At 49.3% G+C, this 21758-nt stretch overlaps 1 protein-coding gene across 1 annotated transcript in view; it reads left to right on the top strand.

Annotated features, from left to right (window-relative positions):
- The window catches only part of Tanc1 (tetratricopeptide repeat, ankyrin repeat and coiled-coil containing 1), a 225399-nt gene that overhangs the window by 195188 nt on the left and 8453 nt on the right, over positions 1-21758 (top strand). Inside the window, exons 17-22 of the mRNA XM_051166670.1 lie at positions 1280-1516; positions 3667-3852; positions 6274-6352; positions 17782-17915; positions 19248-19371; positions 20104-20279. Of these exons, the coding sequence (XP_051022627.1) occupies positions 1280-1516; positions 3667-3852; positions 6274-6352; positions 17782-17915; positions 19248-19371; positions 20104-20279 (936 nt within the window). The remainder of the gene's footprint in view (positions 1-1279; positions 1517-3666; positions 3853-6273; positions 6353-17781; positions 17916-19247; positions 19372-20103; positions 20280-21758) is intronic.

Below are 21758 nucleotides of genomic sequence, written 5' to 3'. Positions count from 1 at the left end.
CTGTGTGTGGCATTCGGTGGGAGCACAGAGGACACTCTCGCTGTCGGTGCACAGTGCTGATGGTCCTGGGATGCGAACATTTCTGTGCTTTCTCTTTTTCTTGTGGGGACATATCCTTGTTAAGAAAAGTGACTGTTCATGCTTTCTTTTGGATTTATCTTATTGATAATGATTCAATCCTTGATTATTATTTCATTGTTAAAATGGTGAATTTTCTCTATTTAGCCCTTGTACTAATAATATCAGCGTTAGCTGGAAATTGTTAAACATGTGCCGCCCAAGGGCTGGAGAGAGGGCTCAGAGGTTAAGAACAGTTGTTCCATGGCAAAGTCCCTGGGTTCAATTCCAAACACCTATGTAGAGGCTTCTAACCATTCGTAACTGGTCACAGGGGATCTGATACCCTCTTCTGACCTCTGTGGGCACCAGGCATGCACATGATGGCACAGACAGACATGCAGGCAAAACATCCATGCATGTAAAGTTTATATATATATATATTTTTTTTTTAATTTATTATTTTTTTTAATGTGCCACCCAGTGAAGACGATGAGGGAAGACGGCATACTGTACATGTTAAAAAGTTTTATTTTCACTTGCGATGAACTAAAAATCAAAATTAATAGGAATTTTTAATATAAGTGTTTATGTCACTCAAGTATATTCACACTAAATGCTGTAAATCTCTAAAACTTCTCATCCTGTAAGTCTCGATAGCCATTAAAACCACACATTTCCCCTCCACCCATGGTCTGGAAGCCATGCTCAGCTTATGTCTGTGTTTTATCACTTTTGGCACATCTGGCACATCCTTATTAGTGTCGGGCGATTTGTGTTAATCTATGCTGTAGCACCACCGCGGATGAACTCTTCCCTAAGCCTGAATTTTCCCCACTGTGGGCGCGCACATCTCTATCCTCCCTTCAGCTGGTGGACCCTGGGGCTGCTTCCATGTTTCGGCCTGGGTGGATGATGTTGATGGAAACTTGTTGTGCACATTTCTTCAGGATTCCGCTTTCAGTTGTCTTGATAGATCCCCAGAAATAGGTTTGCTGCACCGCACTGCAGTTCTGTCTTCATTGTTTGGAGGAACTTGGGCAGTCCGACCAGTGAAGCTGCACATGCGCTAGTGTGCACGTATTTGCTGCTGGCACGTCTCAAGCCTGAGATCCAGTAGAATAAAAACAAAACGGCACTGATACATTCCTCTTCCCCAGATGTTGTTAAAGCCGACACACATATGGCGTACTGATCTTGCTGGGGGCATGTTATCCAACAGGTGAGCCGGCTCCTGATTTTGGGAGGGGCCAACGTGAACTACAGGACGGAAGTGTTAAATAATGCCCCCATCCTGTGCGTCCAGTCTCACCTTGGCCATGAAGAAGTTGTCACTCTACTTCTGGAATTTGGCGCCTGCCTAGATGGGGTGTCGGAGAACGGTATGAACGCGCTCTGCTACGCGGCTGCTGCGGGCCACATGAAGCTGGTGTATCTGCTGACCAAGAAGGGGGCGAGGGTAAGAGCAGCCTTCTCGACGGAGAGGGTGACAGCACAGTGTCTGGGGCATGGGAAAGAGCTTCCTGTCGTTATTGGCATTGTTGGGCCCCGGGCAGCCAGGCTTCATGGATTTCAGCTCTGTCAGGTGCAGTGATTTGAGAAACTGCAGAATCAATGTAGAAGATCCAGGTGTCTGAGTGGGAGCCTCAGGAGAGAGGTGACTGTGACGCCTACCACATACGCTTGACGTTGTACGAGGCAGATTCGTGGCTATTAGCCACACGAGCAGCACCATCCTGGATTTATTCTAGAATCTAACATGGCACCACAGTTGTTTGGAAGTTTTTTTCAGAAGGCTTTTCCACATTTTATGTGTGCATGTCTGTGTACGTATGTGTGCGTGTGCAGGCATGTGCATGTATATGCCATGCTGCACATAAGGAGTTCAGAAAACAAATGCACTGGAGGGAGTTGGTTTTCTCCTTCTACTCTTTGGGTTCTGGCAATCAAACTTGGAAGCAATTGCCTTTCCCCGTTGAGCCATCTTGCCAGCCCCGTTGGAAAGATTTTAAATATTTACCTCACATCATAGTCATGTTTCCCGGCCCTTCCCCACCCCCGTCCTTCTCCTTTTCCTATTGCATTTCATGATTCTTTTAAAACAATCCCATGAGTTCTCTGGCTTTTTTGTTTGTTTTGTTTTTGTTTTTTTTCAAAACAGAGTTTCTCTGTGTAGCCTTGGCTATCCTGGACTCGCTTTGTAGACCAGGCTGGCCTTGAACTCACAGCGATCCGCCTCCGCCTGCCTCTGCCTCCCAAGTGCTGGGATTAAAGGTGTGCACCATCACCGCCCAGCTGAGCTCTCTGCTTCTTAGAAGTCATGTGTTTGAGCTGTGGGAACTGCCTGAAATCATCTTTCCTTTTCCCCACCTGGAATACTGGGCCTTTGAGGCCCAAGTTCTCATCTCTCCTTGGGAATCCCGTGATGCTGGTGTGAGGCTTGCACCAGCCCCTTGCTGTTACCATGAGGTAACTGCCTGCTGCTTGACATATTCGGGTAGAACTACCAGGTTCCTGGATGAAGTCCATGGGTGCTAGGCTCAGCATAAGCCCTCTCTAGCTTGATATAAGCACATACGCATTTCACAGGCAAGTGAGCCTGTTGAGTAATGATGGGTGACGCACCGCTCATTGTCTTTTGCCTGTTTAGTTAGGTTAGGCTTAAAGTAAGTACAGAAAAGGTGGTGGTGGTGGTGGTAGTTGTTTATAAGTCTAGCATTTGGGACATCTGAGGCTCACCTCCAGTGTTTGGGGTACATGCCTTACTGCTGTGTGGCACATGCCCCAATATCTGGATACCAGGTGTCTCTTTGCTTTCTTCTGAGGCCAGTGGCCCTCTTCTGTCACATCTGAAAGCTTTCAGGAAGAGGCTAGCTGTCACATTGGGGACTCTAGGAGAGTCTAAGTCATGGGGCAAGATGTTCCTAATCTTGCAGATATGTCACAACTGGGCCCTGGGCTCTTCTTCAGTCCTAGGACTCCCCACCCCCCTGTTTAGATAAAGAAAGTTGGGGGTGCCTTTAGGAGGTGCGCAGGGCTCACACGTTTCTTCTGACTAGCTGGCATCTCCCAGCCTTGTGGCTTTCACTTATAAGCCAGTATGTCTCAGGTCACCTCCCTGCATGTTCTCCTTCCTGTCCCTCTTCCTATAGATCTGTGTTCTCTAGATCCTTGCCTTTGGCATCCTGGTTCAGTGACCAAAAGCTACCATCACCACCGCCCCAAATCTCAGCATCTCAGAGTTGCCTGCAGATAATTCATCTGCGTACCCGCCTGGGAAGCATAGGGCTTTGTCTGAGGCTTTAGTCTGTGAGCTCTGCGTAGTTTGCTGAGGGGTGTGTGTGTCTGTGTGTGTGAGAGACAGAGAGAGACAGACAGAGAGAGAGAGAGAGAGAGAGAGAGAGTGAGTGAGAGAGTGTAGACTGTCTTGTGGTTGCTAGTCCTGCAAAGGGACCCCGAGGCCTCGATTCGTGGTCTTATCACAATGAAAGGGGCCACGGGTTCGGTGCTGCCCAGAGAGACAAGCTGGGCAGTGCACAGCCTTCAGGGCACCCATGTCTCAGTGGAGGGGGTGCTCACCTCTGCCTTTGCCCTACTTTTGCCTCCCAGGTAGACCACTTGGATAAGAAGGGTCAATGCGCCCTCGTCCACAGCGCACTGCGGGGCCACAGTGACATTCTCCAGTACCTACTGAATTGTGAGTGGTCAGCAGGTCCTCCCCAGCCTGGCACGCTAAGGAAGAGCCAGGCCCTGCAGCAGGCACTGACGGCCGCCGCCAGCATGGGCCACAGCACGGTGAGTGGGGCTGCGGGGTTCCTTTCTGACATAGGAGATGCTCTAGCCCAGTACACCGGTTGTTTGGTCACAACCTTCCAAGTCGAGAGCCACAAGCAACAAAAGGAAGATTTTTGAGAAGTCCCTGTTGGCCCTGACTAATAAAGGACTCCCAGTGACCCTGCGCTTGCTTTGCATGAGGTGGTGAACACAGCTCTTTGCCTCCCACTCACGAGCTCTGATGGCTGCACACCGTTTCTCTTGCTTGCCCTTCCTCTCCTCCTCTGCTCTTACCGTCTACCTCACTCTCTTTCCTCCCAACCCCTTTGGTTCCTTCTTTTGTCTTTATTGCCTTTAGAAAACAATCCCAGGAAACCCTAGTTCTAAAATCTTTCTGGAGTGCATGCAGGGTTTTTAAAAATCAAGCTTGGGTGCTCTGAGAGCCTGAGAACATGCTCGCTGTCGGAAGGGGAGAGCCGGCACAGTGAATGTCCCTAGCTCCTAGGTTTGACGATTTAATGGCCATCAGCTGGCCTGTCTGTGTGCCGTGGCTGTGACTGGAATCATGTTTGTTCCCTTTTTGCTGTGCGTTTCTCGCTCTTTGTTACCTATCTTGGAGCGATTGGAGGCACCAGTGTCTGGTGATACTCTTTTCCCCCAAAATGACTGGAATTTGAACGCCAGGCTGGGTGGCTGGCCTTTGGCACTTACACACGATGGCAGATATATGTATAAGCATGTGTTGCTGGGTGGCTAATATTTGGCATGCATAAATTACAGGGTTAAATACACATATCTGAACATGTGGATTATTTTCCTATTTTATTTGTCTTGATTTTTAAGAACAAAACCTCAAATAGCCTTGTCTTTGTAACTCTGGATCTCCCCGCCTCTCCCTCCCGAGTGCTGGGATCACAGGCACGGGCACCATACCCTGCCTCCTCCTTCAGCTGTGTGAGCGAGTAGCTCCAGCATGTGAGACATCATCTCTGGAGGTCTGCGAGCACATGCGCACCCACACATGATGCACATTATTCTTTTCTTTCTTTTTTTTAGTTTTATTTATTTATTTATTTGGTTTTGTTTTTTGTTTGTTTGTTTGTTTGTTTTTGTTTTTGTTTTTCGAGACAGGGTTTCTCTGCCTTGGCTGTCCTGCACTCATTTTATGGACCAGGCTGGCCTCGAACTCACAGCGATCTGCCTGCCTCTGCCTCCCGAATGCTGGGATTAAAGGCGAGCGCCACCACACCCAGCTAGCTCTCTTCTCTTTTCATAGTTCGTCTTCATCACTCAGGGGATGGCCTGGAGAACACTGGGCCGAAGCTGCCTCAGCACAACCAATAACCATTTCAAGCAGAAAAGCAAGATTTCTTAAGCAAAGTCCTGAAGAGGATGTTAATTTCCTAACACCGTCACAGCAAATAGCCACACACTCTGCAAGTACAACACAGCACACACTCAATCTTAATGCTCTGGAGAGGGAGGGGGTGTCCAAAATATAAAATTGAGGTGAGACGAGGCCAGGCTTCTCTCTGAAGGCTCCAGGAGAGAACCTGTCTTGGTGTTGGTAGCTTCTAGAAGCCACTGCCTTCCCAGCGCAGGCCTGCTCTCTCCATCTCCAGAGTGTAGGACCTCACTTGCCATCCCTGTTTTTCCCACCCCTGACCCAGAGTCCTCCTGTCCAATCCTTACGAATGTCGTAGCTGTGGCAGGTACACAATCACTCTGTTGTAAGGTCTGTGGTTTCCTCCTGCCATTTACGGAGCACTCAAAGCTTCCACGGGTTGGGAGTAGACCCAGTCAGCATACTGGAAACAGTATGGATGGGGGAGCCTGGAAAATGGCTTTGTCGGATTCTCCTGTCACTCAGGATGTCGCTGGCTCTCGTCCAGGGCACACAGATAGTCCTCAAGAGCAAGCTTTCCTGCTCTCAGCTTGGGACCTGCTCTGCTCTTTGACAGGAAGATGCCCAGAAGAGAGAGGAACAGTGTTGTCAGTAGCAGAATCATCTGGACAGTACTAAAAGAAAACTCTCATTGTAAAAATGTCTATATCACCGTGTTTTCTTTCCTCATGAAGAATGGCCTAATAGTGATTTATGCAGAAGCTGCACTTTATGTGATCTGCTGGGTCCTTTGTTGATTACGTTGGCATATTTGGGTCATGTTGGAATTCATTAGAATTCTGAGTACCTGAACAGAGTTGCTGAAATTCACTGAGACTGTTGTTTTTTTTTTGTTTTTTTTTTTTTTTTAATTCTCTAAGGGAAAGTGTGACTAGCATACGAATTATGCTTGCAAATGGTTTTCATTCTGTTTTCTCCACTTGTGCAGCACAAGATAATAATGGTTAGAAAAACAACACTCTCTCCTTTGATATCTGGGCTATAATAAGCACCCATTGCTCTGAGAGCTCATTAAATCACCTTGCCACGTCTGACAGGTGGTCCAGTGCTTGCTGGGAATGGCAGAGGAACATGAAATCGAAGTCAATGCCACCGACACATTGTGGGGAGAAACAGGTAATTACCCTTCCACTGTGTGTAGTCAGGGGCCGCTCGTGTGGTGCCGCAGCCCCGCTGTGGCCCGATTGTCTTAAGAGTGACTAGTGGTACATGTCATCCTGTTTTCATTTTGTCACGAGGCACTTGAAGCTTAAAGCCTTTTTAAACTTGCCGTCCGCGTAGTAAAACTTCTCAGGGAGCAGTAGAAGGGACTCGTTTTGAGGTGGGCCCAGCAGTTACCGTGCACTTGAGGAACAGCTGATGGAAAAGGCTTAGTAAGGCTTCGGATTCACACGCGTCCTACCCTCCCTGATGCTCCCTTGATGCCCGCCTGCCAGGGGTGCCAGGCGGTAGTCCCATTGTCAAGGGACTCAAAGGTGGCTCAGTAAGAAAAGTATGACTTGCTCTGCCTCGTGGAATGAGGACAGAACTCGGGTCTTGCAGCCACCCCGCCCCCACCCACGGCTGAAATACTTAATACCGTCGAAAGCCCCTTTCTGTCAGTCGGGGGAAGGGGCTGCCTGGGTTAGTGGGAAGATAGGTTAGTATTCAGACAAATGGAGATGCCACTGCTTTGAAACTGTGCATCCGGCAGCTGTGACCGCGGTGCTTGCGATGTTTCCCCGCTTTGTGTACAACACGTACGATCGCCATTTCTCTTGCACGGATTTGTTTTCGAATTGCCTCAGAGATCTTTCCTAACAGAGCAGGTGGTGGTTTGGAAAGTTTATTAGCCAGCTCACACTTGGGAGAAGCCTCAGAGAGTTTCCTGGTGGGAGAGCAGGCTACCTTTCAGGGCCACATGGCTGTTCTCAGAAACCACCATCAGTAGGCTTCCTGTGGCTTGCTGTGCACTGGAGGAGGAGGAGGAGGAGGAGTGAGGCACGGCATGGGTTGCAGGGGGCGTGTAGGACTGCAGATGGGGCAGGTCATCCTGAGTTTCTGTCCCCTCCCCATTGAGATTTTGCCAGTTGGTCAATGTCGAAAGAGACACTTGAGAAATTAAAGACTTCTCACTTAAAAAAAAAAAAAACAAAGGTACCCATGTATTATCTCGCGGTTCCTGAGAGTGTGAACTCTAGGCTCAGCAGGGCTGCGGTCTCCGCTTCAGGCACTCACCTGCCCAGAACCCAGGGACTGGCTGGAGCTGTGTTCCCATTGGAGACTGACCAGCTTCCACGCACTGAGATTGTTGACAGGGCTCGTCTCCTCACAACTGTACATGAGCCTAGTGAGAAGGCAGAAAGAAGCGTTCAGTCCTTCTCTTAGAAGGCCTTATAGCAATGTCCAGACGTCGTGACCTGGGAAAGCAGTTCTTACTGTCGTCAGTAGGGACTTAGGTGAATTTAATCAGCCAAGAGGTTTTTGATTTGGGGGTTTTCTTTCTTTTGTTATATTTTGAGAATTTCATATAATATCTTGGCCATATTCTCCTTCCCCCCCCTCCCCCTTCCCAGAACCCTCACCCAACTTGTTGAAGAAAACTGATTTTCCCTCTTCTAACAGCTTTTGGTTGCAAATGGCTTCTTGGCTAGGGGTGGGAATCTGTGCCCATGCTGAAGTTTTATCTAGTGAGCAGGCCTTTGTGTGTTGGCCATAGCCTAGGCCAGGATCCCGACAGTTACTCCTACATAGGGCGTGGGAAGGCCAAGGAACGACAGGTGCTTTACGTGGAAAATGCACTCAGCATATTTCTCCTGGGACCCTTGACTTGATTCACAAGTCCGCTCAGTATAGGTTTAGCTATAAACAACCTGGCTTTAAGATACTGGCTGGCAGGTGTATACAGGCGGTTTCCACATCTGGTTCAGGCTCACCCCCTCCCCCGTCTTTGAAGGGTGCACTGTTTCCTATGCAGTGTCTCTACCGAGTTTGGCTTGCAGCATCCGCTCCCACAACGTGAGATGCTTGGAGCTGGACCCCAGCTCCTACACAAAGTCCTTCCCCACTGTCCTGTCTGGACCGGCTCTTGTAGGCCCTGTGTGCCTGCTTCACAGTGCCCAAGTGTGGGCATCATGGCCCCTACTGATTGAAAGTAGTAGGTTGTCTGACAATTGCTCTTGGTCTGAAAGGCCAGTGAGAGACCTACCTCATGGAGTCGGGTAGTCAGGAGGAGGCATGGCCTTGTGGCCTTAGTGCTAGAATATCACGTCTCACTGCTGACGGTCATGTAGGTGCTGGCATAGAAAAGCAGGGGCTTTATTACAGAGTCTAAAGACTGTCATCTAAAACAGTGTTTAGTCTGGGTGCTGCAATGAACACATAGGTTTTTAGGAAATTCCTAAGTCCTGCTGCTTTGGGGAGCAGAGGGCTTTGTGTAGAAAAACCTTCCATTTCACCGCGCTGTTGCCCAGTGTTGAGAGGCAAGCCCTTCAAAGTAAGTTCTGTAGTTACTTTTTTCCTCCCTCCTGCCTTCTTCCTTTCCCTCCTCCTCTTCCTCCTCTCTTCCGCCTCCTCCTCCTCCTCATCTTCCATGGAGAATAAGGAATCTCACCTGTTAGCAGAAACTGCACCGCCCTTGAGGCTGCCACTCTGACACCCACAGACTGTCAGACGATGATGGCCACCCAGTTTCTGGGCAGGAGCCCATCCGATGCTGGGGTTATCTGTCCCAGCATTCCACAGCCATGACGAGTCAGTCCTGGCTCCCACCAAGTCCCGACTGAATTGAGTTACTGTCTCCATGTCAGTGTTTGATGTGAGTCAGCCAAAGCCGAAATGACAAGGGGCACTTAACCGGTGACCTAATGCTGTCCTGTGGCGATTGACAGACCGTGTTCCCAAACCCCAGGCTTCTGGCTCTTTAGCCCCACTCTTGGAATAGATGGAAACAGGGCCCTCATTTCCAGCTTCTTCTGAGGGCCAAGGTTTCTCTCCCATAGGTCTCTTCTGCCTGGTTTCGCAGCTCCCTCTCCAGGACTGTCGAGGTTTGTTTGCTTTTGTTTGTTTTGAAGAGAGGCTGTGGTCCATACACTGTGGGCATCTGGAAGATTGGAATTCCTGTGTTTCTTGCTTCCATGTGTCTACTTGGCCTAGTGCTGTCCCGGGGAGTTTCTGCAACATCGGGGCAGAGGTGTTGGCCACTTGTGCTATCAGTTACACATCTCCCTGTGGCTGCTGAACAGAGAATGGACAGGGTTGGTCTAATCTAGGGCTTGCTGTGTGGGTTCTGACCAAGTGAGGAGGGGCGGACAGGGGGGCCGGGGAGCCTTAAGGCTTTAAGGGATAGGATGTTCATTTTATAGAATTAGTGGGAGAAGTACTCAGTAGATTGGGGCAGGCCAAGGAGCCAGTGACATGATTCTGTTTGGTGGTAGTCCTATCCTGCCTTGTTGGGATTCACAGCAGCCCTGTTTGCATGGTAGCGGTGGTGGGGTCGGCCAGCCGCTGAGTATATTACAGCCTGGTGTAGTGTGAGCATGGCTCCTGCTCACCTTCTTCCTCCTTGTATCTATAACCTCTCCCTCTCCTGGACTCTCACCTGCTCTCCAGCAAAGCAGACTTGGTTGTGTCCTCAGAGCCTTCATCCTGGGCTTTGAAAATATAGGATGTTAGCTGCCTCTAGGGGATGTTTTTGAAGGAAGATGTCCCAGCGTGTCCCATCAGTGTTGGTTAGAACTGACTGAGATACTTGTGTGGTGGGCCAGGTCTTGAGTCTGTGCTGTTTTTGTTGGTGAACACTTACAAAGGAGCGTGGTCATTGTAAATAATTGGCTCCTGTTGCCAAAGCTGCTAAAGACATTTGCTTTACTGCTGTTCATAAGGTAAGGTGAGTTTTCTCCTCTGTAAGCAGAGCAGGAGATTTGAGCTATGGAGTGTGTGCGCGCACATGTGTTCACTTCCTAGTGGGTTGTAGAATATAAACTAGTCCTACTTCACTGTTGGCTATTTCTGGGCAGAACCTGGCCACCTCTATCCCAAAGTATAGCCTGTCAGATTGGGGTGGTGTTTTCCCCGTGACTCTGTCCATTTCATTGTCGCCATGCCCTCTGTGGCATTAGGCACACCATCAGTGTAATGGCAAGTTGCTGGATCTATCCAAAGTGTCAACATTTTTCAGCACACTTTAGGAGTGACAGCTGTTCAAAGCTGTGGTCTTCATACAGACTTTTAGAGGAACAGAGTGCATATAAAGTAGGATTAATGCCATCTGTATTTTCGGAAGTTGTGTTTAAGCTGAATTTGTTATTTATGTTATATATATATATACATATATTATAGATATTATATACGTTATGATATTTTTAGCACACATTATTCCCAAGACATATTTGAAATAATATCAGAATAGAGGCAAAAGGGAGGGAGGACCCTGATCCAGGTACCAGCTCGGATGCGAGTGCTACACAGCGGCACTGGCTGCTTTTAAGATGTACTGTTGTTTTGGCCTCAGGAGCCCTGTGGTCAGAGTGAGAGGGCAACACAGCCATCACAGGCTGTTCTTACTGCCCATGGGAAAAACACCACAGCCCTTAGGGATCACAGAACCACTGTCTGTCTTTTCCTTCTAAAGACATCCACAAACAGTCGCCTGAGTTCGGTGTCTTTAGAGAAGACTTCCTAGAGGGCAGCCAGCCTCCCTCTTTTGCGCGACCTCGGGCAAGCTGATGAGCTTTTCTGGGCCTTACTGTCTTCATTTCCAACAGATAGGAATATCAATTGTAGGCGGATCGCTGTGAGTTCGAGGCCAGCCTGGTCTACAAAGTGAGTCCAGGATGGCCAAGGCTACACAGAGAAACCCTGTCTCAAAAAAAAAAAAAGAATATCAATTGTTGCTTGTATATGAAGTGAGTTTATGGATATGCAGCTGATAAATAGTCAAGAGCTATTACATGCAGCTAGACTTATGACACTAAGACACCGATATGAGCACTAAGACACTAATATTACTAAGTAATATACCAAATTTCATCCCTCCAGCCCCACTAACCTATTTTAACGATACACTATGCAGTGTGTGAAGAGCTTACCATGCTTCATGGCTTTGCACAAAACCCCACAGGCAGGTCCTGTTTAATCTCAGTAAGCACACTTTGAGATCACTGTCAAGTGGGCTTGCATGAGGTTACAGGAACTGAGCTATGGAAAGTCGGACCTCTTGCCCCAAGTCACAAAATGGATCGTTGTCACATGTACTGGTCACATGTCACATGTACCTCCACCACAATGAGGTGACCTTTCTGAGACCTCTACTGCTTACTATTAATATAATTGCACAAATGAACACACTGAGCCCGTCTGCTCATGGCAACCTCGGAGCCAGTGTGGATAGCGGGTGCAGACTCTTAAGAGCTTGTAGCTGGCCGTGACGGTCAGTTTGAATTTTCCCTATGGAACGTATGAGAGATAGTTGTCTGGCATAGAGCCGTGGTCGCTGTCACCTCTCCAAGTCCCCAGGTCAGATCCAAGAAGCAAACAATAGGCAACCTTCATTCTCATCCTCAAACTGAGCTGTCCTGGACCACGGCAGCGCTGCACCCTGTGTGTGTGAGTGACAGATCTGTTATAACATTTTATAAACAGCCCTGGTGCTGAAATGACCGTGTTCCCAGCAAGTTGACAGTTGCAGATTGTTCCTTTTTTTATTTTTTTTTTTCTTTTTCTTTTTCTTTCTCTCTGTCTGTCTCTCTCTCTTTTTTTTTTTTAATCAAATTTTTGCCCGGAGAACTTCAATATGTAAAAGATCCTGCCAAGTGATCCATTTTATGGTACAAAAAAGTGTTTCTCGGTGATGTTTTCAATAAGCTCAGATGGCTGAGAGTCAGTCAGGTTTTTCTTGAAATGAACATCTGCCGCAATGCATCTACTCATGCTCAGAGGACCACGCTGCCTGCCGAGGTGGAATTATTCAGGATTGTCAGGGTAGGGTATGTGCTTTTTCTCATGGTTTAATTACACAGGTGACATCTCGTTAAGGGTGTGCCAAGTAAGCCCGCTTGTGTCTGGCTTCAGCCGCGCCATGGGGCTTTGTATTTGTCTCACTGGCCCGGTACAAAGCAGCAATTCCCTCTTCCGTCTTGGTATTGTCTTTCACACCCTGCCCCCACACCCACTCTTTTTTTTTTGGTCTGGTCAAGCCAAGTTCACTGACCCTCATTAGAACTGGGGCTGAGGGTGGCTTTCTCAGCAGGATGGTTGGGATTCCTGAGCGGGGCTTGTTTTGAGTTTGTTTGCCGTAGCTCTCCAGGCTTCCGAATATGGGAATATGCTATCCCGAAGTACCCTTGGTGGCTGAAACTTGAGATGCATCCTCGCCTGGGGAGATTGTATGACGAGGCTAAAAATACCCGCTCTGGGTAGAGGAGGAAGCCCGTGCCCTGCCGTCTGTCATCAGCAGTATCTCCTTAGGAATTCCTGTACAGAATCTGATCCGGTTTGAGCCTGAGGAAAGTGGACCTGTGCTGACAGGTTCTTAATCCCTCACAAACGGACTGCATTAGCAAGCACACAGCAAATCGAATCCGGCTATGGAGAAAGAAGAGGGTGGGATCCAACCCTGTCGCCAGGCCTGGCAGGGCACGCTTGTCAGCTTGTCAGCCGCTCCAACTTCCGGCTTCTCTGTCGGCTGGTGAGACACACAGATCCTATTTTTAGCTCAGGCTGTCTGATGTATTACTGTCAAGACTTCAGTAGCAGCTGCAACAGAGATCCCGACTTAGGCCCCATTTCTCTCAGGAATGAAGCTTCTTCACCAAAAAAAAATAAATAAATAAATAAAAGGAAGTGTTTGGTAGGCAGAGCGACCACTGTAGCCCCATCAAACCCAAGGCCTAATGCACTTCTTCCCATGGTCCCATGTCTCCTTGTGCACATGCATGTGCGTGTCCCTGTGTGCCTCTTGATTTCCTTTCTCCTCCTTGTTGGGTACAGCCATGGAAGGAGGAGGAGGGTCCCTGAGTAGAGGAAAATTCCAAAGCAGCAGCTGGCACCAAGATCTTTCATGACTCACTTGCAGGCCTCCTGTTCAGATCCGTTTAGATGGTGTATGTTATAGGAGAAGAAAACAATACAATTTTTATATCCTTCATAACCCCTGGGGTAAGCACAGACCCCTATTAGAAAAGACACATCAACTGGAGCAATGCACACCAGTGTCAGACCCCGTGAGGCCGAGGCGTGCACGAGTGGCTATGGGACACACAGAGGCAGTGTGGGCACGGTCAGCAAGTGTTCCCCAGTGATCCAGTGATTTCATGTCTGGCCCTCCCTGAGCAGAGGAGACGCCTGTCAAGGGAGAAGTTGCACACAAAAGGAGGCAGCTCGTCTGTACTCAGGGCTCTTTCAGGCCTCTGAATAAAAATAATCAATACAGCTTTTCTGTCAGAAGCAGATCTGGGCGCGGCACTTTCTGACCGTCTACAGTGAAAAGTCCCCAAACACCAGCTCTCAGCAGTTGTGAGTGTTGTCACTTCCATCACTGCGGCAGGACAGACTGTATCCGGGCATCCCTGCAGCAAGCATAGGGGCTGGCTCAGATTCTCATCTTCCGGTTTGGACCACCTTAGCCACTGGCTTTGTTGAGGGTAAGGTGGTTGCTTTGCCCTCAACACATCAGTACATAAACTATATGTGTCAGCATACACTGGAGTCAGTGATTATCTTTCCATTCAAGTTAGGTTTGACTGTCTTCTCCTCCCAAGGGGCAGGAGCCTGTTTGCAACACACACACACACACACACACACACACACACACACACACACACACACACACACACACATGTAAGAACCTCTTTGACTTGATAGCACAAAGAAACATTCCGTAGACTGCCCTTTATTATTGTCTCAGTCAGTGAAGAAATACCACGACCACAGCAGCTTTTATAAAGGAAGCATTCAATTGGGGCTGGCTCACAGTTTCTGAGGCTTAGTCCGTTACCATCATGGTGCAGCAGGCAGCGTGCAGGCAGACATGGTGCTGGAGGAGGAGCCTAGAGTTTTAGATCCGGATCCACAGGCAGCAGGAAGAGAGAGCCACTGGGGCCTGACTCGGGGCTATTGAAAGCTTCTACGCCCACACTTCTCCAACAGGGCCACACGTCCTCGTCCTTCGAAATAGTGCCCTCTTTGGTGACCAAGCTCCTATGGGAAACATTCACATCACAACCACCACAGGCGTGCTACACTGGCCACTCACATCGGTGTGCGTCAGTGGCTCTGGGGGTTACGGTTTAGTATTAATAGATACGGTGGAGGCCGTTGGGTTTATTCCTCGGTCTTTCAGTAGTCACGGTGTATTAAACAATGAAGTTAAACGTTTGATGAACCTTAGGGTGTTTCACATAAGTCTGCTCTGGTTTGGCTACTTAACTGAAAATGGGGCAACTGTCCTGGTCAAACACAGGAAACACACCGGACAGTAGTTTCTGTCTCATCCTGAAACGCCTGCATTCCGGAATACTTCTGCTCCACTCTGGGCCCCTCAGGCCTCGTGAGTCCTTGGCTGATCTGTGCTGGTCCTCTGCACCTTCTACTAGAGCCTGTGATTCCTTGCCTTGGCATCGGCTCTGACTTCTCACAGGGACCCAGGCTAGCTTTACCCCTACTTTGGAGAACGGAAAGGGGCCAGTCCTACTTCCTGTGGCCAAGCTGAGGTGATGCTGTAAGGATGTGCTGCACTTTGTAGATTTTGGAACATCCTGGCAGTCAGCAGATGCTAGCCCGCGAGCCCTCGTGGCCAAGCCTGAAAAGGCTGGTGTCAGCTTCTGATCTGCTGCCTCCTCTGGTCCCTTGACTTGCTCCTTCTGTGCTGTCTATGGAAAAACAATCAAGAGACCTGAGGTCAGTCAAAACAGCGTACCTTGAGCACGTTTTCCTGGAGAGGTGTGCTGACTTACTTCCTGAGGAGGCAGCAGGTGTGTCACTGCGTAAGAAGGAGCTCACAATGAGCAAGAATGGTCTATGGACTCACCTCTCCACTGCTGGGGAGACGGGGCCATCGGGGAGGGACAGTGCCCTGCCTGTGAGGTCCACATTCATGCCTGGGGAGGTAGGGGAAGGGGGCTCAGGACCAGAAACATAATGCGAACTGGCTCTCCTTTCTAGAAGGATGGCACTGGGGGGGGGCGGGCGTTGGGGGAGACCATGTTCCTGCCGTCTTCCTGTGCTTCAGACACTAGGCTCCCGAGATGCGTTTTCCCTGGTAATCTGTTCCCTCCCATGGCTCCTGCCTTACTCACTCCTGACTTCCTGCACAAGGTTGGGAGTGGAACTTAGGTGACATCAGCAGATGTCACGCCCAGCTATCTGGTCTGCAGTGTAGGTATCTGTATCTGTGTCTGTCTGTCTGTCTCATGGTTAACCTCAGTCACCAGAGCCCTGATGAGGGGAAACTGGAGTAACTGTGAGCTGAAGGCAGAGGCTTAGGAGCCAACCCGATGGCATAGTATTTGTGGAGGCCCCAGGAGGAGCAAGTACCAGCCAGCTGTGTGAGAGGGGTCTGAAGAGATGAGCATGTACAGACATGTGTGTGGAAAGCAGCCTTCCTGTACATGGGCTCCTGAGGTCCCCACCACCCTGTCCCAGCTCTGATGAGGGGGCGGAGCTTAGGCCCTACTCTTTCCAGAAGGAGGGTTTGAGGTCCCCTCTTAAGACTGCTCTTGCAAAATGTTTGGGGTTTTTTGTTTGTTTGTTTGTTTTTGTTTTTTGTTTTTCAAGACAGGGTTTCTCTGTGTAGCCTTGGCTGTCCTGGAACTCTCTTTATAGACCAGGCTGGCCTCAAACTCACAGAGATCTACCTGCCTCTGCCTCCCCAGTGCTGGAATTAAAGGCATGTGCCACCACTGCCCTGCTCAGAATGGTTTTTTTTTTTTTAAATGTGTGTTCTTTGCCATTCATTGAGTAGCATGTGTAAGACTGGCCTATTGTGTTGTGGGTTGTGTTTAGCTGTGGGGCGTGTATTTTTATACATGTGTGAGTTTCCCTGTGTGTGACAGCATTGTTCAGTGGCATTTCCCACTATTGATGGTGATGTGGGTTGTGTCCAGCTTGAGGCCATGTGAAGAGTGCTGCCACACAAGTGTACATTCTCTTGGCCTGTTTCCCAACTGCTGTCTTCCTGCTGTCACTCCCACCAATGAGAAGTGCGTGTTCCCTCATCCCACCTCCATTTCTTGGCTTCATCAGCTGCTGAGGAGAACAGGCCCTTTATACAATCACTGACATCAACTTGCTGTCTTGTGAAGGATTTCTTCTGCTTCCCCCTTCGTAGCTGAGAAGTCTGCATCTTTCAGTAGTTTATAGGGATACCGCTATCTTCTGGGAGCTGGAAATTGAGGATATATTTAAAAGCAGTCTTCTAAGCAGGCATGGAAATGGTACCAGCGCAGTGCTTAAGCCTCTCCCTCCTTGGCAGCAGGTTTGCATCTTATCTTATGTGGCTCAGAACCATCTGCCTATTTTGTGCTGCTGAAAAGCTGTTATTTTGGCCTGGGTTGTCACTGACACCTGCTTTCATCCTTTCTTGGACATAGTTCCTGTGACAAAGCAAAGGCCAGGATGTAGGTGAGTCACGTGCACATTCTTTCCCATCGGTTCTGGCCTCCACCACTGTGCCCCAGTGACATCCGCCTTGGGACCTTGTCTGTTCTTTTATAATGTTGAGTCTGGCTTGTTGTCCAGCAAGGCAGGAGTGATGGGGTGGGTACTCTCGATTGTCTCAGTAAATCCTTGTATTTGAAAAAGATTTTGATTTTCATTTATATGTCTCTATATGTGTATGCCACAGGAGGGTGGGGACCCTGGAGGCCAGGAAAGGCCACTGGCTTCTCTGGAGCTGGAGTTACAGATGGTTTGTGGGCAGCTTAATGTGCTAGCACTGAACTGGGGCTTCCCGGAAGCTTCGAGTGCTTTTCACACTGAGCCATCGCTCCAGCCCACCTGTAGTTATGTCTCATTGAACAGACTTGGGCTTAAGGCCAAGAGGCCAGATCTGGGTGGAACCCTGGTGTGTTTGCAATGTGTTGTGTTCTCATTATCTCTTGTTAAGGAAAACAAACCCCAAATGTAGTGAATCTGTGGTTTAAGCAAAGTGCGGTAGGGCCAGCTAAGGTGTCTTTGACCTCATAGCGCTAGGCAGTGCAGTTTGACTTGAGGTGCAGACCTACATAGGGCAGCTCACACACGGCTGGCCTGACAGCACTGGTTGTCACTGAGGCTGGCTGTCCACAGTGCATGTGACCTTAATCACCCCCAGAGATTCCCGGTCTTCCTCACAGCCTAGCAGATGGCTCCTAAGAGCGAGCATTCAAGGATAGCACAGGTTGCCCGTTTCCAGAGACAGTGGCCCAGACATGAGCATTGTGCCGCTGCATTCTGTTGGTCACAACTACGACAGAATCCACCCAGATTTGGAGGGAGAGGGGTCCACACGCTGGAGGTGATAAGTGAAGGCCCTCGAGGCCCTTGCTCTACACCTGGTACAATCCTGTCTCCCCTTCCCCTTCCCCTAGCCCTGACTGCTGCCGCTGGGAGAGGAAAGCTGGAGGTCTGCGAGCTGCTGCTGGAGCGTGGAGCTGCCGTGTCGAGGGCCAACAGGAGAGGAGTACCCCCCCTGTTTTGTGCAGCCCGCCAGGGGCATTGGCAGGTACCCAGGGGGATCCCTAGATGCTTCGGGAGCAGTGGGTGAGGGGTGGGATTCGCTGTTGAGGCCACCCGTGGCCCTTGAGGCTCTTTCCCATCCCTGGCTTCTCCGTCTGTCATCGTGACTGCTCTCAGAGGCCAGCGCGATGGGACAAGTACAGTCAGCTGAGCTGACTGGGCAGAAGACTGGCAGCTGTGCCAGAGGCATGGTGGTTTCCTGGACTCCAGGAGGGCTCACTGTGGCATGTCAGCTGCTATGACTTTTGTGGCATGTTTGCACAACATATTTGAAAAGGAGCTGCCGTCATGGCGCTTCTTGGAATAAATGTTCCTACACCATCTGCCATTGAAGGGAGCAGGGTGTCCTTGGCCAGCAGCTTCCTCCTTTGTTTTTGAAACCGTGGCCACATCTCCACCCACACTCGGCACCTTGCTGCACCTGCACCGTGCACACAAACAGTTTCAAGGCCACTCATTACAGAAGACTGGTGTCTGTGACTTATCCTCTGCCTGTCCCAGTGTTGCCTAACTCAGGGGAAGGTGGGAGGCATAGGAGGACTATGCCACTTCTGCAACTCTGGCCATGTAGCAAACAGGGAATGTGCCCCGGCAACCTATAGGCCAACCCCGTGGACAAAGTGTCTTCCTCCAACACAAGGCGCGCGTGGAACTCCTGCCCGAGTCTCTGGTTTTTTATCCCCAGCCTTCGTAGCATGCATGGCATGAAAAGCACACTGCTGGAGCCTAGAATTCACTTTGAGAAGTTTTGCTGAAAGTTGTCCTCTGACGACATCTTAGCAAAGCATGTGTAACCCAGGATGTGGAGTCACTCTCCTGCCTCAGAACCTTCTCTCATAACTGTGTCCCCTCCTAGTATTGTCTACAGATGTCAAGTCTGAGAGATCTCGAGTCCCTTATCACGACACAGTATTTGCATTCAATCTATAGATGGGTTGGTTGAGTCTATTGCTGCAGAAGCCCAGATACACAGGGAACTGTGCGTCTCCTCAGGACCAGTTCGGAGCCTTCGTGGCATCTACTGGTACCTTTCTATGCTATTAACCCCCCACCCCCACCCCAATGTGGCTATCCCATCATCACCTAAATTGTGATGGCATGGCCCCCACTACTACTTCTACCCGGTGGATGTGATTTCTGTACATATAATAGTTAGGCACACTAAAAGAATGCATAGACGGTGCTGTTGAAACGAATACAATATAAAGGTTGTTTGGGCTCACATGTCGCACAACTGGTGGGAAAGAGGCAGAAACCGCCTGGGCATGCAGACAGGCCTCAGATGCAGCGTGGGGCTGATTCCCAGCGCTTCTTTTAGATTGTCAGGCTGCTTTTGGAACGGGGCTGCGACGTGAACCTGAGTGACAAGCAGGGCCGGACACCTCTCATGGTGGCTGCCTGTGAAGGACACCTGAGCACCGTGGAGTTCCTCCTTTCAAAAGGTATGGCGTGCTGCAGTGTGCTGGCTTCTTCGGCTGCCTTACTAGTACTTTCGACTTCCCAGTTAGTCTTTTTTTATTTTTTTTGCCACGTGGATTGTCTAAGGCATGATGCAGCCTGGGTGCTTACTGTTCAGTTTTGATGAGGCCCCTCTGCCATCTGCTTTGTAGACCTGCTCAGGCGGACGTACTCACAGGCAGGCACCCAAATGGCGGGACCTTCAGCAGCCCAGGTTTATTCATGTTGTTAGAATGTGTTATTCGACCTGGGAAACCTGTGTCCCAGGTCAGGTCCCACCTCCCCGCCTCAAGAAGCCAGTTAACCAAAAGGGAGAGAGTGTGGCCACCGTGGGAAGATGGACAAAGATCCAGCAGCCTCAGGTCCATCTTTGGGGTCCTGAAGTAAAATCAAACTTGAACTTAAGGGCCAAGGATATGGCCAGCTAAGCAGTCCTGGTCAAAGTGTGGTCCCACCACAGCGGACCCGTCACTGTCTGGATTTCCACCTTGTCCTGTCAGGTGTTCTAACAAGTCGCTGAAACTCGGAGATCTCTTTTTGGGTAGACAAGTTCTTCTGGCTGGTGGTATTTTCCTCCCCTCCACCTGAGAATCTTGAGGGAATTCCCATTTTGGGGATCCGCTGTTCAACAGTCAGAGAGCAGGTTGGGAGACTCGAGTGCCTACTTAGTGCATCTTCATTTCTGCCCCCCAGTTATAAATGGACTCTTCTCTCAGGTGCTGCTCTTTCTTCCCTGGACAAGGAAGGCCTGTCAGCACTGAGCTGGGCTTGTCTGAAGGGTCACAGGGCAGTGGTCCAGTACCTGGTCGAAGAAGGAGCTGAGATAGACCAGACAGACAAAAATGGCCGTACTCCTTTGGACCTGGCCGCCTTCTACGGTGATGCAGAGACTGTGAGTACTAATGGATGCTCACTTTTGGCATGTGCAACCTGCTCCTGTGTGCAGGGTTAGGGTCAGCATGGGAAGGGGTTTCCAGCAGTGTGCAGAGCTGTGTCTAACTGCAGACTCGTGTGTGTGTGTGTGTGTGTGTGTGTGTGTGTGTACACATGCCCATGTGGTATGTGGGGTCTTCTCAGTTGCCTGTGTTACATGCAGTTCAGTCCATGACTATTCATCAATATTTTAATGTGCTCTTAAAAGGCTAAAGGCACTATACCTACCAACTACATATACTACAGACGTGGAGCAGAACATGTTTGCCACATTCATGGTTTTATTTTATCATGTGGTGCGTACAAGTAAAATTCCTCCATAGGTCACTCAGAAACCACGTTCACTTAATACAAAGTATTAATTAAACAAATAGTTTATAATGTACCGTTTATTTTTATTTACAATTTTAACTTATAAACTGAGAACTGGGAGCTGTCTTCCAGGGCAGGCCCTGTGCCTTTGCCAGGCAGCACATCCCAGACGTGCGTAGGCACCAGAGCACTGTGGGACTCTGCTTTTGTAGTCACACGTGTCTAGTGAGAGGATGAGGCAGAGAGACACATGCCATGCTGTGCAGAGGCTGTGATGTGGGCCTGGGATTTTATTTCTCCATCCATCAGTAGACATACCACTGGACAAATCTCTCTTAAAAGGCCCCACTCTCAATCTTTTGGGCTATAGTTTTATGCTCAGAAATGCAACCTCCAGATTATATAGTAATCCTTTTGTTTTTGTTTTGGTTTTTTTGTTGTTGTTGTTTCTGTTTGTTTTTTGTTTTGTTTTGTTTTGTTTTGTTTTGTTTTGTTTTAAGATATGGCCTCACACAGCCCAGGCTGGCCTCAAGCTCCCTCCCTATAGCAGCCAAGGTTGGCCTTGCACTGCTGACCTTCCTGCCTCTACCTCCCTAATACCCTGACGGCAGGTGTGCACCGCTGTCCTTGGCAGTTTTTCTGGCTTTTAACTTCCTAAGGACCCCCCACCACTACACAACCTCCCTCTGCCCCACCTTTCACAGCAGCTGGGAGCTTCCTTTTTGGGGCTCCAGTGTCTTCTGGTCACCACTAACACCCCGCCCCCCCCACACACATTCTTTTCTGAAATACTTAGAATCCTGTGAGTGTGGGTTGACAACTCACTGTGGCTTTGATTTTCATTTCTCTGACAGGTAGTGGAATTGAGGGTTTTGGGTTTGGTTTTGTTCTTGTTGTTGTTTTGCTTTTGGTTTTGATTTTTTTATTTTTTCGAGACTGGAATTCTCTGTGTAGCCTTGGCTGTGCTGGAACTCTGCAGAATGAGCTCAGAGATCTGCCTGCCTCTGCCTCCGGAGTGCTGGGATTAAAGGTGTGTGCCACCACTGCCTGGCTGAAATTGACTATTTTTTCACATGCTTGCTGTATCTCCCCTTTGGAGAAATATCTATTTAAGTCCCTTACCCCC

Source organism: Acomys russatus, chromosome 24 (assembly GCF_903995435.1).
Source record: "Acomys russatus chromosome 24, mAcoRus1.1, whole genome shotgun sequence".
In the NCBI taxonomy this organism is placed as follows: domain Eukaryota; kingdom Metazoa; phylum Chordata; class Mammalia; order Rodentia; family Muridae; genus Acomys; species Acomys russatus.
This window is presented reverse-complemented; position numbering and strand designations above follow the sequence as displayed.